The sequence below is a fragment of the Andrena cerasifolii genome, chromosome 5 (genome assembly GCF_050908995.1).
Source record: "Andrena cerasifolii isolate SP2316 chromosome 5, iyAndCera1_principal, whole genome shotgun sequence".
Classification (NCBI taxonomy): Eukaryota; Metazoa; Arthropoda; class Insecta; order Hymenoptera; family Andrenidae; genus Andrena; species Andrena cerasifolii.
In genome coordinates this window covers 13,422,041-13,438,961 of record NC_135122.1, presented here as the reverse complement: position 1 = coordinate 13,438,961, position 16,921 = coordinate 13,422,041, and the positions used below count along the sequence as shown (strand labels likewise).

Here is a 16,921-nt window from a genome sequence, read left to right as displayed (position 1 = left end):
CTCGGCGTGAAACTCTGACGTTTTGATAGCCACCGTGACTAATTTGCTCATGCACCTACGCTGGGGGTTAGAGTTATTATAGCAGTTAAACTGTCGGAAGAGACGTGAGGACTAGAGGTACAGTTACAGTGTCAAGACTTGAATTTCTTGAAAAAGTACAAACTGCACCGTTACTCGTCCTCGCAGTTCAATCTTCGCGTCACGTAAGTGTTTCATGTATTGTTCTTCCGCGTGGCGGCCTCTCCCACGCGTGTCGCGAGGGAAATTCATATTTCATCGGGCGTGAAGTGGTACAAGGGGCACGTGTGGATCAGAGATCCAGAAAGCATGCCCTGAGTCGCTTCATGCACTGTATATTTTAACATAAATGTAACACTTCCAATGAGAATAGGTCATTAAACTAAAATAGGTCATTAATAGGTTAAAACTAAACTCTTACAACCGAGTTAAAGTGTTAATGTACAAAGTTAACTTAAAACGGAAGAGAAATGATTTAAAAATTAAAAATTCGATAAATAACTTTTATCTATAAAAGTTAACAGTTTCATTCGACGTCTGCCGAGTAACGATCACTACCATCGATATCCTCTCAACTAGCAAATACACTTATTAGTAACACTGAACTGCCAAATAGCAACAACTTATATTTCTAATGCAAATCCTCACTGTTTAAAATAACAAAGGACTACGATTATACAAAGCGTGGTGAATTACTATAAATTACAGACAGCTTACGTATCAAAGCTTCCATTTTCTGTACCGTGGAACCATTCAACCCCATGTAACGTCGACGCGACTTAAATAGACATGCAAATTGCCCCGAAGGAAACGAGCACAGGATGAAACGATAATGCAACAGCTTCTTTGCGATTCGAGTCGATCAACGGCGCGGTTAAAGCGTTTCTTTTGATCGCGTTAAATTTGTGTCAAGTGACCGCAACACTCCATTCGGTTTTTCATTTGAAAATCTACGTCGCCTCGAAGGTGCAGACCGATCGCCACCCTTTTTACTCGTTTTCATCCCGCATGCATGTCGTTTCTTGCGTACGCACGCTACTGTTGATAGAGGACTGGAGCCATACGAGGGCCCGGTTAATTGAAAACAGCCGTGCAAGAACGAACCGCGTCTGAACGGTGCTTTTCTTAATTACCCGGCTGTCTTTTTCAGCGCGCTGCAGTGTCAGAGCATGGCGTTAAAAATCCAACCGCGATATTAACGCCGGTATATCTTTTTATCGGAGACCATGTGTTGTTCGGAGAAACATAGGTACTAAAGAGACTTTTATAATTCATCTCCTGACTTTTGGGATCAATACACAGGGGATTGTAAATTGCAATGGAGGTCCTCCATTAATACAGAACAAACGCTATGAAATCGTTAATGGTAGCAGGAAGAAATCCATAAAGTTCTGATTTTTTCCGCGTGATTTTTGCACGAAAAGATCTGGATTTCAACTTTAAATAGCCGCCATTTTGTTTTAAATTAATATTTCGGAAATTCCGTCCATTAATCAGAGAATACATTAATGCACTAAAGAAATCTTTTTTATTTTTTGATTTTAGATAATCTGATTCCGAATGGCAGTGCTCGCCGCAAAAGCAAATTTTTAAAAAGGCTTCTTGGATGTCGGTTATTACTTTATTATAAAGTGAAACATTTTTCTAGGAAAAAATTACCAAATGTTCCTTAAATGTTGCTCTTTTAAGTGCAAAAAGTTCTGTAAAAATATATGCGTCCGCTTTTTCAAAAAAAATTCACAAACATTCGCCTCTCGTCGGCCGGCTGACTAGGTGTAACTTTAAGTACAATTATTAATTAAAACTAGTGTTGAATAGGTGAGGACGTGTAGTGATGATTGGATAAAGGTTTAATCGCTTAAACTGCTCCACCAGAAGATTACTTTCCACTCTAATAAAATTGGCTCATAAGCCTCTGCCCAGCGCACGCTAAATCCTGAAACCAGTTACGGGCCCCACGTAATAATTGCAACATTCAGAAAATAGTCTGTTCAATTAATACCGACAAGCAGAAGCATCAGTCTTACATATCTCGCTATAGTCGTTACGAGAGTCAGCTCGCATCAAGGGTATCGCTGCTCGGCTCTTATCAACGCCGCATCCCCTCGGTCAAAATAGTTGCGCGATAAAGCTCGAAGTAAGAATTTCAGATATCTCGGTCGATTAATCGTGGACCAAGATTATCAGGTGAGCCGGTGGTTTTATCACTCGCCACGCGGATGGGCTATCACTACGGGCGGTCTGAAGGCGGCTACCTTTGGTCGAGGGGGATCGGCATTGAACAGCTGCCGCCGTCCCAATAAGTTCGATACGAAAACGATCCGTTCTTCTTCCCAGCGTTCGCCTATTAGCCTTGGCCGTGATAGGAAAGTAATTACCGATGCATAAATCTGCCGAGTGGAAACCCCTCGGCGAGGTATCGAAGAAACACGCATCAAGGATTTTGCTCGTAATTCCCAAAGCCGTAAGCCGATGTCACGTCTCGCCTTTTGCATCGCCGTGCACTTCATCGTTCTTGCCTCGTCTCTCTGCCCGCTGTCCTTTTCCCGCGCCCGACAGCGAACCAGGAAGCTTCTCAGGGATTATCGCGATGTAACTGTCCGGGCCAGTTATCGTCGGCCGATCCCCCTTAACCCTCAATTACTTAATTAGCAACATAAACCCGCGATATCGGCCGGCTCGAAAATGAGCACATGCTTTATAAGGCACTTACATCGTGCTTGACGTATCGAGAAGGGAAGCAGAGAGGATTAACGGTCAGGGAGTCGAAAAGGATGGACACGGAGTGTCTCGATAAGACGAGCAAGGTGATGTATTCATTACGGGCGGTGGAGGACGAATGAAGCTATAATAGTTAGCTGGCTGTAAGAATTTAAGCAGCGACAGAGCTGCAGCTAAGTTATTCGAACATTAACACTAGTGTAATTACATATTCGATCAGATAAACCGTATAATCCCTGCACTTCGTTAACTAAGTAGAATCAAATCAATCTCACTCTAGAGTGGTCTACAGTCTAGCTAGCGTTTCGCAACACTCCTTCCCCAAGGAATCGAATTCAAGCACCATGTCTGAAAGCTCGCATCCCAGCCACTGCAGCTTCCCGAGCAACATCTCGCCCCTTTCGCTGCACTTTCATTCCTTTTCCACCCCATAGACCACTGTACATCCCTTTTTTCGATCCGTTCGAGCGGAAGCGGGCAGGTTTCGCGAAAAACGGCGAGCATAAATCGCCAGCAGTACAGGACTAGCGCGGAGGGCGCGCGAAACGCCGGCGAAATTCCTTATCGGACACAATGTAAATTACCATCGGGTGTCCGTGGATCGTGTCGAGGGCCATTACCATGGCGTATTTCGCTCGGGAGAAGAAACGAAGGGCTGCGTCCCATGCGCGATCGATCTTCCTCCGTGCAATTTCATCGTTCGCGCGTTGATCAACGTGACTCCGTCCGCTGGCTCGCCGCGCCGCGCTGCGCCGCGCCGGCTCGCTCGCGCGATGGATCGACACGTAGGCGTTCACGCGAGCGATCACGGACGAGAAGGAAAATCGCGACGGGGCCTCTCCTGGGGATCTGCTTCGTCGGCCGAATGGATGGAACGCATTATTCACCGTCGCGAGCACGCAGCCAGCCGCGATTCTAACGACGGTAATATGCTCCGGCGGCTTGCTACAGCGCGCCGCTTGCATCGATCTTGCCAGTGTGTATCGACGAGTCGACGAAATAGTAAATCAACGGGTGGCCAGGGGGGATGATCCGACGGTGGACACCCTGCACGCCCGGACACGTGATTTAATGGAACGCCCCTTAGACGGTCGCGGTCGCATTTAAATCATTCTTCTAGCGTTATTTACGACACGTCCCGGGAACTACTTAACGCCCAAGCGTTACCGTGTCATCGTTAGTCATTACCTGCGCCGTTGGATCCCTGTCTCCTTTTTGCTGGCGTCGAGCAGGCGCGGGGGACGACGGGAATTGGGTGCGGTATTCACTTCCGCGAATATCGTAACTGGCCCTTCATTAAAAAGGAAATTTAGTAGCTTGTACTGGCGAGGAGTGATCGTGGAAACGTACGATCAATAATCGATTTGAAGTGTCTTCGTTATTACTAGCTTCGCCTAGCGGTGTAACAGAAGGGAAGGTAAATGCTGCTGAAGCTTAAGTCTTGTTAGGCGCGTAATCAATCTCCTGATTTTAGGTTAGTTCTCAGAAGATTGATGGTCGTGGATGTTTATGAGCCATGAGGATGGGCATGAATGTAAATCATGCTTGGCAGATCAAGTATAAATGAATAGTTTATTGCTGATTTATGGGAAGTCTAGATTATAAATAGTGAGAACTGTTATAAACTGATTTAGCCTTTTTTTTTAGGTGTCTAAAGATTACGACACGTGCTAACAGCACTGTAGTATTACCAGGCGTAGCATAATCAGTGGTTAAGCATTTCGCGCTCCGAATTAGAGGACAGTCTTCAGATATTTACCTAAACCCAGGGAAAATCCAGGTAGTTTGTTATAGGGGTTCCTTAAGCAGCAGAATTCCAAAAGAAACTGTGCTCACAATCCCAAAGGGACACTTTCAACCTATTTGTTCCACATTGGGGATGGTAAACTTTTTCCGCAAAGGATCCTACGGTGATTGGAAGTAACGATACCATCGCTGCGATCGCATAATTTCACGCTGCGACACAGTAAAACATACTCCACGCAATCCCCTGTATACTTCGATACTACCTGTGCGGGCAAGTTCTTTTCTTGGCTTTGACACGCGGACTCTTGTACGTATAAATCGTGCGTTTTAGAGCGCCGGGGCCCAGGTTACACGTGAGTAATGTCCTCCCTCTCGTTCCCGTCTTTTCCTTTTTCTGCATTGCCGTAGTGGTTCGCCCGAGATTTACGCGACACAGATCTCCCGCGGTGTCGCGCGAATTGAAATTCTTAATCGGTACTCACCACCGTGATTCATGGCCATCCTCCAAAGCAGCTGTAACGAGAGTTTTGATGCTTGGGGACAGCCACGACTTTACACGCTGGTTTACGCTGCTACTTTTTTTTCCATGTAATTGCCTGATGCGGCCGAGGGCAAGGCGAGACGAATGTGCTTTAAACTGACGAACTTATTTGTCGTTTCGTAAGGTGATTTTTCATTCAACCCTTTGTTTCGGAGGGAACTGTGTTTGAATACTGTCGAAGGTATAGAACGTTTTGCAAACCCTTCACGTGCCTCTAGTTACACCCCAATTATGATAGTTTTTCACCCCACGCGCTATAAATCTTGTGTATATCCCATTTACGGGATTTACAAACTAGCAAATGGCCCAAGCTGTACCCTCCACTTTTTCTCGAATCCGGTGAGCCCTTCCCAGCAGAAGACACGGCACTAATCAACCTCGAATACATGAATCCTAACACAGAATTACACGTGTTGTATCACATGGTTAATCCGCTCATAAATGAAACAAATAAATCAGTTGGGTAAAAAGATGGTCACAGAATCGTTGGGACGAACGCGACCGCAATAACGCGAAAGCAAAATGACGTTCCCAGGAGCTGAAGCGCCGCAGGATCCGCGAACGAGCGACATTACAGCGAGATCGTCCTCGAGCGATACTCCAGCAGCTCGTAATAACCGGCGCTCGGCTGTAGTGCAAAAATTGCTCGACCAAGTCGCGCGAGTGGCTCCGTTTCAGCGATCGAGCAAATCACCATTACGCGCCCGGAAAGTAGTCCTCGAGATTGGGTCCTTAACAATCGAGCAAGCCCGTAGCAAGTAGGCAAAGTTGCGCGAGCCGGCCGCGACTCCCATGGCCCCCATGGGCATTCCACGTACGGAGGCACCCACGGCGAATCCCCGCAATCGCACGCTTCCACTTTTATCCTCGTGCTGTCACGACCAGTCGGCATCATTAGGCCATTCGGTATTACAAATGACGTCCAAGAGTCTGCGGAGCCTGATCTCCTTCCCTCTCTACCTTTTCTTCGCTCCCTTCACTCTTATCCACCACTATCTCCCCCCCAGTCGCCTATTCGGTCCGTCGCCTTCGCGATCTCCCTTTCTCCGCCCGTTCCATTTTCTCTTTTCGTCCCGTCCCATCTCCCGTTCGACATTTTTCTCCGACTCGCTCGTTCCCCCGTTTCCACCGCGCCCTCTGCAACTCGGCCACCCTCCCTTTCCCATTCCTGGAGCTTCTTGCCTCCCCTCCAGCCGCAGTCAATCCGCGCAAACGGTCCTTTAACTGGATCGTCCGAAGGTTGCGGGTAAAAAGCGGCAGGAAAGTCATAAGCATTTATGAGTTTCTTACGCGCGATAATAAGTTTGGAATGATTGCCGTTTGTATTCCGTGAGCGCGCGCGGGGCTCCTGTTTTTTGGCAGCGCGACTCCTCGCCGCGAATGGACGCGCTCCATGATGCACGACGCGTCCCTTCCAGGGTGCATTATGCAGGGGGAAAGAAGTGTCGCCGATTCTTCTTCGCACGTCGTTCTCCCTCGTGGTCGTTTCACGGCGGAGTGATTGCGCAACGAGATCGCACGAGGGCTGGAATAGATCGAAATTCAATGGAGAAACGTCACCAAGGATCGTAGATGAGATATCAGCGTCATCGAGCGTGATAGGCTTGAGATGTTACGAGCCTCCATCCACGAGGGAAATGACCAGTGCCGTGGCTATTCTGACGCTAATTAAAACCAAACACTTAAGAGCTAAGTAGTGCAAACAGGTTGCAGCACCGTGTTGAAACTGATTAATACCGTTGCAAGTTCCTTGTAACTTGTCGATAAATATCGATATCGCGGGTCTTGGGTAGGTCTTGGGTGTGGTGTACCGGAGAGTATCGATGTCTATCTATTATCTATCGGGAATATTATCCTTAGCAGTAATTCTATAGCGACGGTTGCGGACGTTGTCTGACCTTTGCGGGCGTTATCTACTAGCCAGCGTGTAATTACAGAGAGGGAAATCGATTCTACGGTTCTGATTGATTTTACTTGGTCCCGTTTCGCCAGATATGCATCGTGACTGAGCAGAGAGGCCAGTCATTTCCCGATACGAGTTCCCTGAGCGTAATTCCTGGCTTGCGCCAAGGTGCGATCGACCCGCCGACATTCTACTGGAGAGTTCGCTGGCCAGTGTTCGGGAGATCGATGGGTATCCAGGAAATCGGGGCTGCCGTGCTACCTTTTATTGGGAAACGGAGCGATGCCACGTCGATTGGTTAACTTGTACATTTGTAACAGCTGTTCTCGTTTGTATCGGGTTTGATTTAGTACAATGCTCGCCCCGGCCAGAATTCACTGCCACGGTGCTGCGATGTTTCGCGAAGGTAATTTATATCCTTTAGTAGTAGCATTTGTACGGAATAAGCCGGCATTTGAAATTGATCCTGCAGCGATTAGTCGTCCCCGCGGTGTAGACAGCACGAGTTTCATTTACGTTTACATCAACTCCCGACCTATCCAGCGCAGTCCTCGCCCTCCCACACCATCCAGCTATAATGAACCGTTCTATCTGTCCGCCTATCTCGCCGAGAGATGTAGTTTCAGCGGATTCGAGTTAAAAGCAATTTCCGGAAGGGGAAAGTTTCAAGCCGCTATCTCCTGGATGGATGGCGTCAGGATGGTTTAAATGAACACCCTCGGTCGTTCGTCGTCGCAGACGCCATCGGTCAACGTGCAATACGCTTTGACAAGTACAACAAGTGGCGAATGCTTCATGGTGGTCGCCATGGCGGGGAAAAAAGAGACGTCAGGGTATCGGACGGACGGGAAGAAAGAAGAACGTGTTTCGAGCTGAAGGGAATCCCTGATCGGATGGAGCGCAAGGGAGGAAATCATGGCAAAAAGTTGGATCGATTAAGTGTATTTTCTCGTTGAGTGGGGTGCCCTGAAAATTTTAAGTGGCTCGCCACGAATTGACGAGAAGTACCGTAGACTGTGAGAATACAATTAGTAGCGCTGTCAGAGGAGATAGTTACACCTTTATTAGCTTAAACGCTAAATCTAAATACATACAGTTCCACCTATACCCTACAAAATCCTCCATTTACCCAAGCTATCACTCTCGACCTCCAACTCAACCGCCAGTCCCACCCCCGTCGGTAGACCTACCACCTAACTCTTCTCTAAAAAAAAACTTCCAAAGCCTTCACAGCTCCAAATCATCACCTACTGTCAACTGAACCATCCCCAGCACTCTACAATCCTGCGACACACCTGGAACCCTCGAAGCGGTCCGACGCAGCAGCGTGGACTGGGGCAAAGAGCAGGACTCGGTCACGCGAATGAGCGTCGCAGGGAGCAGGGCTGGCGGTCCGGCAGCGAATATGAAAATGAAACAGGAGCGAGGGAAACGCGTAGCGGCGGCGGCGTGACTCGCAAGGCTGCGACAAGGTAAAGTCGACTAACTATCCAGCCGCGAGAGCAGCAGAGGAGAGTAGCTAAGCAAAGGCGAGTAGTAGCACGGCCGGGAAGAGCTAGGTCGTGAAGAGGCGACGGTGAGGCCGAGTAGGGATGGGACAAGGAAAGGCGCATTGGCCAGGCACCGTGGAGGCAACGGGTCCAAAGTCGCCGAGACTCGACGAGGCTCTGGTGGCGCGTTCACCTCCTGCTCGTACGCAGTACGCTCCGGACTCTCGCGCAGGCGAGATTGCACCAATGCGCTCGGTCGATCCGGCGACCACGTGCGCCTTCCACAGGGAACTGGCGGTGTTTTGATGACGCGATCGACCACGTGTTTTCGGTGACTTCCGACGACCCAGACGGACGGTGTCGAACAGTGAATCGCGTGAAAGTGGGGCGAGAGGTCGGTGGAGATGACACCCTTCCAGCTGACCAGCTACTGCCACGTTCAGGTGTGACGGAGAATGGTAAAAGTAGCGGGAAACGATATGGACGATGGGAAGATCTACGATCTCAGGTTTCAAGGAGTTCTGGTGAACCGATGTACCACTCGGAGGGAATAGATGTACTTTGCAAGGAGGATTAGGCTCTAATAAGTGACAGAGGTGGTGGATGTAGACTCCACGTTGTGCTCGCACGATGGAATAATCGAGCGGAGGACTTGCAGCTGTACGAGGTGCTGTTTTCATGATTCTGTTGAACTCGTTTCACTGGAAATAGAATTCAGTGGCAATGTTCATATACATGTATGGTGGGTCCACTGAAACATCGTTGGATCATGAACAGAGGCAGAGGTAATCTCTCCTCAGCATCGCATGTAACCGACCAGGGAGCTGAATGAATCCAGATAATCCACCAGTCCACCGCTAAGAGGATGTAAATACACGTCGCGCGGCTATTCCAGGCGGTCGGGCTATGAGAAACGGAAGAGATGATATTATTCGTCTCGACATCCGTGTTCGCGCATCAAAGCGATCAAGTAGGAAGGCGATTAATAAGAACGAGGAGGGGAACGTCTCGTTCCGTGACGAAGAAGAAACGCTAACGTTGCGAGTCCTTTAAACGCTAGTGCCCCGCCAACTGGTTGCAAGCTGCTCCAAATACGAGCAACTGGAGGCTACAGCACCAGGGACGTGAGCGCTCTTCTCGCTCCATTTCATCCGTCCGTCGTAAACAGAGGGGCCGCGGGTTCTCACGGGCGGGATTAAAAATCTGCCGATCGTGCGACAAAAGAAAGGCGATCCGGAGCGTTCCACTTTCGGCGAGCGGCGACCAGGCGAGGTGTCGAATGAATTCGAAATGGCCAGGCGAGCGTGACGCGGTCACGATCCACCGACACCGATCGTGACGACTCCCCCGACGGGCCTCCGGATTCGTGGCCTGTCGATCGAGTAGAATCGGTCGAGCCGGCCGGACGGAAAAAAAGGCAAAGCAAACAAGGAGGGGCGACCGAGCAGGATTGACGGGATGCAGAAGAAACGGTGGCGGGCAAAAAACGTCTAAAGCGACGGAGATACCAGGTTAATTAGATTATCGACGGTCTCGGGAGTTGCTCGCATGCCTGGCAGGGCGACCATACATGGTCCAGCGGTCTACGGAGCGGGAACGACGCGTGGGAGGTCGAGCTGCTTCCACACGGCTTTTTACGCACCCCGAGAAGACAGATTCGTGTGCTCACCTTGGAACCCACACGCCGAGCACGACTATTAAACAGCCCTGCTGCGCGTACCGGTCTGTCGATACACGTGAACGACTATTCCAAGAAGACCGGGCATCGTGATCGTCGACCGAGGCAATTTTCACGGTGCTCGATGGTGCTAGGTGGCCTGGCAAGAGAAAGAATCGGTTTTACCGTTCGGCAGTGTCAGCCAAGCGTTCATGAAACTAGATTTCACAGAGCAGGAGGCCTGCCTCGATGATCGCCGACGTTTATCGAAGCCTCCCGGTCAAGCACGTCGCAGAGTCACGAGCCGGTGGCGGAATCGCGTGCGAACTTTCAATTTCGCCGCCGAACGCGCGGCGCGCACGCCAGGATCGCGCGTTGCTCGGCGCAGCCGCACCCTATAAATCCAGATTTCCGCGATTCCAGTGAACCAGTCCCCGCCAAAGGCGTATATATGTCGCGCGGCTCCTCTAGGAGGTCATTAGATCCGCGAGGAGGAACGTTAAGAGCGATGAAAGTGTAGCGGAGCGTGTTATGCAAAGCAGAGCGACGGGGGGAACCAGAAAAGCCTGATCGAGCTGATCGAACTGCCGCTGGTTCACTACGAATTCGTGTGCGCTGCTCCTTTGCCGGATGAGCGGATTCGCGCCAACGGCTGACCGGTTCCGCGGAACCATTCGGCTCCGATTCTGCGCGGCGCCGCTTATCTGAATCCCCGGTGATCGAAGCTAGATCCTCTGCGAAACGGGGATTCGGGGCCCGCATAAATCCCGCCCCCGTCCGCGAGAGGATCCGCTGCGAAAAGCTGGGCTGGATGCTCGCAGGACTCGGCTCGTTGATCTCCATCATCGCGCGATACCTTCTATTCGGATGAATCGGCCGCTCGCTGCCGGCTCCGATCGCGTGGAGGATTCTTAGCTGCGGAATCCTCGGTATTTGAATTGCAAATCGCGCGGGAACGTGGATTTCTCCGCGAGCGTTCGTCGTGTCGCGCGTCGAACGAAACTCGGGCGTCGTGAGTGAATGTAGTATAGGCGAAGGGACGAGAGAACGAAAATGTCGGTCGCCGGGACCAGGAGGCTGTGCAGAGTTGGCCTAGCAGCCGTGTTGGTCACCGCGCTGTGCGTGCTGACTCTATTGGATTCGCCGCCGCAACTCCCGGATCCTCCGGCAGATCCTCCTCCCACGCCTGGTAAGCAGTTTTCTTCGTGGCCGAGCACCATCGCCTCCAACAGCGCGCGACCCTTGCCCTTTTGTTATCGCTGAACGCTTCGCACAACTCCAAGCCCACTAACGCGCCATTGCCACCTAACAATGCCTGATTCTTTCCTGCGCGTTCAACGTCAGGATTAGACAAGTCTGATTGGCTCGCTGCCCCTTTCCAACCATCTAAGGGTTTCGAGGGTAGCCTGCCACAAACGAGGTATCGTCTGTTCCACGGAGGAACCTATCTCGGCTTGTAACCCTGTTAATGCTGACCCGTGGTAAAATTTATTTATCGAGCGTTATCGGTTGAATGTGATGAGGACTTTGCGAGAAATTGAGCGATTCGAATTTGGTTCCTTGTATGGAGAAGCTTACAAATTTTAGATAGAAATTTGTAGATTTATGGTACTATAAGTTCCATCAAATGTATGTGTCCATCGAGGATCGGTACGAGTGGCATTATTTCGTGTAGTTTCGCAGAGAGAAACACTCTTAAATTCAAGACGGATGACAGTCTGGAAACGAAGTTGGACAGAGGGACCGATAAGAGAGTCAATAGTCTGGACTGTTCAGGGAATTCTTTGAAACTGATGGACACATTGCTTAACCCTCCTGATTCAGATACGTCCAAGTGATTCCATCTCCTATTTACCCAATCGCGAAGCTTGCCGAAGGCACACATGAAAAGTAAAAGTGACGAGGCAGGTCAAACCCTTTCGCTGACAGGCTGGCTGATGTACGACACCAGGATCCAGTCGCACGAGGTGATTCCCACGTGCCGTGATACTTTTGTTTCAAGCCAGGTAGATATTTGTGCCGCACCGTTCGCACTATTTCCTACCCGTGAACAGTTTCCCAGCATTCAGTCTAGCCGACAAAGGAGGATTCCCTACATTTTTCTAACCCACCAGCGTGGTTCCTACGTTCGTCCCGAACCGTGTCAGCGCCAGCAGCCACAATTTTAAGCCGCCCACCGAATCCTTTCAGTACACTTGCAAAAGGCAGGACTCTCGACGTCGTAGATCAGCGGGGGATGCTTTCAAACGCGAGCCTATCTTTACACGGTCCCTTGGTAGCGACTTCATTAGATGCGCGGTAATTTACAGGCCGATTCCGTCGGGTGATCGCCGTGCAAGTCGGCCCCCGCGTAACGCGCCCGTGCTCCCCAGCTTGGGCGGAGAGGATTTCGCTGAAGTTACGAGAGGTGCGCGGCCGGGAAACGCGGATGCTCCCGAAGCTTTTCGACGTCGTCGTTTTTCTGGTCGTGCCCGTTCATTCCCGTATTTCTATCGCACGGCTGCCGGCCGGGCCTCGTAGAGCAGCGTTTACTTTCTCGTAAAGCTGGCGGACCGTGGCGTCGAGGAGGCGAAAGGAGGAAGCGGCGCCGGCGTGTAAAGGGCACCAAGCCACCACGCTCGGATACCACGCAGCCGCGCATCACGTAATACGCGGTCGTTGGGTCAAGCGTAGACACCACTTTTAACGATGGTATACGCGCACCGCGGCAACCGGCTGGGATCGGCGTTTCGCTCGAACGGAACAAATTGTTTTACCACGGGGGAACGCGGGATTAGGTCGCGGGAACCTCTCGCGAGCAGCCTCGGGGGCACCGGGGGTTTAATTGATCGGAGGAATTGCTTGTTTGTGGCTTGGAAATATATGTACGCAGCGTGTACAGGCGGTCTCATACCGCGTGCTAAAGGATCCTCACTGGTCGAAGCGGTATGTCTCAAGGAAACACGACGCGCGAGAATCAATTTCGGTTGCCACGAGAAGAAGCCTCGGCTTGTTTCATGGATCGGTAGATACAGCGCGGAGCAGATATCGGCGGGAATGTGGGACTTGGAACCTGGTCCCACGGAATCGTCAACCCCTGAATTAGCATACGCGCGTGTGCGTGCGCAAATCGTGTAATTCACGGGCGAATTCATTAAAGCGATTCGATCGGCGGGAAAAGAAATTAAAATATGACCAGGCCAACCGTGGTCGTGACTCTCGGGGGGTTCGTGACTGCGCGCGCGAAACGAGTTTTCCCTACGGTACGCAGAGCCGAGCGCATTCTAGCTATTAGAGGCCAATTAACGAACGAAACGATTGAAATTCTGTATATGTAACTAATCGAGGCTCGTCCGAGGTCAGTGACGCGCGTCGATGTGGCTTGCCGCAAGAATTAAAGAAATTGCGGCTGAAGATCTATGGGGGAAGGATGATTTCCACGTGGCACGATAGCGGAGTGACACGCAAACGTATTCAACGTGTACCGCGTCCGGCTTCGCTCGATGACGCAACGCTTCCGTCCGGTCGGTGAGCTTCAGCGTCTTCTAGGCAACCTTTCTATTCCTAGCACTCGATAACACGTCCAGGCACATAAGAATTAGGATCGGGTACTAGATTCGCGTGGGTGTTGGTTGGAGCAGGGGGAATGAAAGTGGAATAGCAATGAGTGTGTTAAGTCATCGAAAAATGTGTACAGGGTTGGAGGTATCGGGTAAATTGGTATTCATCTTGGGTATCGTCTAAACGGACACAGAAATACCTTCTATTTCCCGCCATTCAGAGTCCTCGCAGATATTGAAAAGGTCCCCGACCTCCTGCGTAACAGTACACCGCAAAGAGGGCGTTCTGTATCAATTCCTCCAAGAACGGTTGCCTCGGCTTCCGGGTTAATGAGTGAAACACAGCACGCGTCACGCGATTATTCGCGATCTGAATCTCACCCAGCAGGCTCACTACCTTTTCCATGACACATTTTCTAGGTGGCGAACCGCCGGGCACAAGAAGCATCGTGGCTTACTCGTGGGCGCGGAGATTGGCACTCGATTACAGACCCTCCAAGGAGTGCGACGGTAATGGAACGTACGGAACGACGTTAAATACGTTCAAGTTAGCCGACGCCAAGTGGCTCGAGACAATCCCTGGACAGCTCTTCCTGTACAGCGCCCACTTGGACCTGAGAGTGGCCGGCTATCCGAGCCTGAGGGTGATTGGCGTTAAACGTGGACCTCTGCCGACCTCTGGCCTTTTCTGCACCGTTTGGTGAGACATTTTCCCGGATGGGATTCACGCGTTCCCGTCGCGTTAACGTCCGCATCGCCGACCCGCCATTATACTTTCAAAATCCCTGCCCTCCCTTTCGTAGCCTTTGCCGCTTGCGCAACGCTGCGCCGTGCTGACGTAACGTCGTCACAGCGATGGTCCCGAGGATATAGTCATCGATGGGATGCAGCTCGCGATACGATATCAGTAACGGTGTCTGCGAGACCGTCCCTAACACGGCTGCATATGTTACTTATGGATATGACATAGATTATTCGCATCAAGTTCCTTCGTGTATAGATGGTATCGCGTTCAGATGCTACCTACGTATAAACTAACTTCTAGCATAAAGAACGCCAAGGCGCTTTCCCTTTTCATTTCCCTAATTACACCCTTCCGCGAATAAAACTAAAAGACCCTCGTGCTCCGTGCCCGTGGAACGTCGTTCTAATCTAACTTCTTCCGTAGACTCCGTGAACTTTCCCCATAGTCGCGCAGAGCCAGCTAGTTCATAATTCGGACGATTATGCAAATCCCAGTCTAGAACGAGGCTTATTTAGTCGAAACGCCCTGGTAGCCTCGCCCACCCCCCTTGCATCACGGTTCGACGACACCTCGGAGACTAACCCAACGATCTTTGCTTCTCCGCTGTTGCTGCAGGTACGAGGAAGAAGACAGGGGCAGGGCTGTCAGCGTGGAGGCGCTGGTTTCGACGATTTGGCTGGACGAGTGGGGCGAGACGGTGGACAGCTACGCGGGGATCCTCGTCGGCTGTCAATTATCCTCGGACGCGGCGGTCGAGCCGTCCAGGGTGTACGTGGGCCCTCGACCCTGCCACAAGAATGCTAGTCATAGTTTAGCGATAAGCCCGGGGTACGGGAAGGACGCGGTGGAGCACAGACGCAGACAGTTCACGCTGTGCATCAAGGGGCTGGACTTCGACGAGGACATCTCCTCGAAGATCGTCGCGTTCGTCGAGCTGCACCGCATCCTGGGCGCCGAGCTTTTCTACTTTTACGTGTTCAACGTGCACGAGAACGTGCTGAAGGTGTTGAGGCTGTACGAGCGCTCGAACGTGATCAGATGGTTCAATCTGACGTTGCCCGGCGATCTGCCCAACGAGAAGAACGCCAGGAGACGTTTACTGAGCGAGGATATCTGGATCAAGAGACGAATGGAGCTGATCCCCTACAATCACTGCTTCTACGACAATCTTCATCGGTCAGAGTTCGTGTTGCCCATCGACATCGACGAAGCGATCGTGCCGGTCAGACGGAGGAACTGGCACGAGCTGCTGCTCGATGAAAGGATTAAACTCGGCAGAAGCTTCAAGGACTTCGCCTCGTACGCTGTCAGGAACGCTTACTTCTTCCCCGAGCTACAAGCCAGGAATCAGAGCGAACGTGCCAGACCTGACACGGACTCCACCGATTCCCCCGGTGACCCCGATTACCTGGACACTCTTAGGACCGCCTCGATCTCGCCCGAGGGTGACTCGGTGAAGAGCTTCGTGTCGACGAGACGCGCGTTGACCGTGCACAATCATTACGCCCTGACGACACTGAACCCGTCCACCAGGCGGGCCCACCATTTCGATCCTGAGGATGTCCTCAAGCATCATCACAGAGCTTGCGACAGGAGACATTTGGACTGTGACCTGCTCATGGAGGCCGTCAGGGTCGACGAGTCCGCGTTGAAGTACGCGGGCGAACTCAGGTCGAGAATGAGGGTTTTCTTGGACGATCTCAAAGCATTCGCGCAGCGTGGATGACGAATTTGTACATAATAAAGTCGTGGTAAATGATTACGCTGCGTTTTATTGTCGTTTCGCGCACTTGTTGCTGGCGGTGTGTCCTGGTTGCTTTATGGGATGGAAGGCGGAAGCCGATAGGAATTCTGCACAAATAGTTTCCAGTTTCTGGTATCGTAAGGGAAGTCTCGCTGATGGAAATAGTTTAGTCTTAATTCATTAACGTCAAAAGGAATCGAACTAGTCCTCGGCATATTTCAACATAAACGGCGAGTGTATTTGTTAATGAAACGACTAAAGAGATCGTATACGAAGACTGTAATTGCTTTCGAGTTTACTATTTAATTTCTCTAACCCTGGTTTAATCGCAAAGATCTACACCTTGTACGTAGGCAACGATGCCTGTAACTCACCAGAACTGTTTCATTAGCCCCACTTTATTGCATCGTATCCCCCCATTTACGATTCCGTAATTTACCAATTTCCTTTCCTTTACTGCACGCAAAACACATTATCCGTTCTGTTATGACCACTAGTTCCTTGTGTTGATTACATTCTGATTCCCCATGCGCGACAGCTGCGTGACGTATACCCGTGTATATAAATGAATTTCGATACGCGAGTTGGAATGTGTAAGCGCTGCAGTGTGTATAGTTATTTCTTGCTACCTCTTTCCGTTAACGATTCTCCTATGCTTACTGAGAGTTACAAAACAGTTTCCATGGCCTTTGCGAATTAGTACGAGAAGTGCCAACGGCCCAGTTCAATGAAAACTAGGCAGTTAAAGCCCGTATCGACTCTAGCTAATGGCACATGCCTGATTTCTCGGTTTATACTGAATCATAAGAAGCTCGAA

The 16,921-nt window shown here is 50.7% G+C and overlaps 1 protein-coding gene across 1 annotated transcript; it reads left to right on the top strand.

The window, feature by feature from the left end:
* Positions 1-8,272: 8,272 nt before the first annotated feature.
* Positions 8,273-16,138, top strand: LOC143368976 (uncharacterized). The gene is made up of 3 exons (XM_076812263.1): positions 8,273-11,265; positions 14,036-14,315; positions 14,976-16,138. The coding sequence occupies exons 1-3, from the start codon at positions 11,130-11,132 to the stop codon at positions 16,084-16,086; spliced, it is 1,527 nt and encodes a 508-aa protein (XP_076668378.1). The 5' UTR covers positions 8,273-11,129; the 3' UTR covers positions 16,087-16,138.
* The last annotated feature ends 783 nt before the right edge of the window (positions 16,139-16,921 follow it).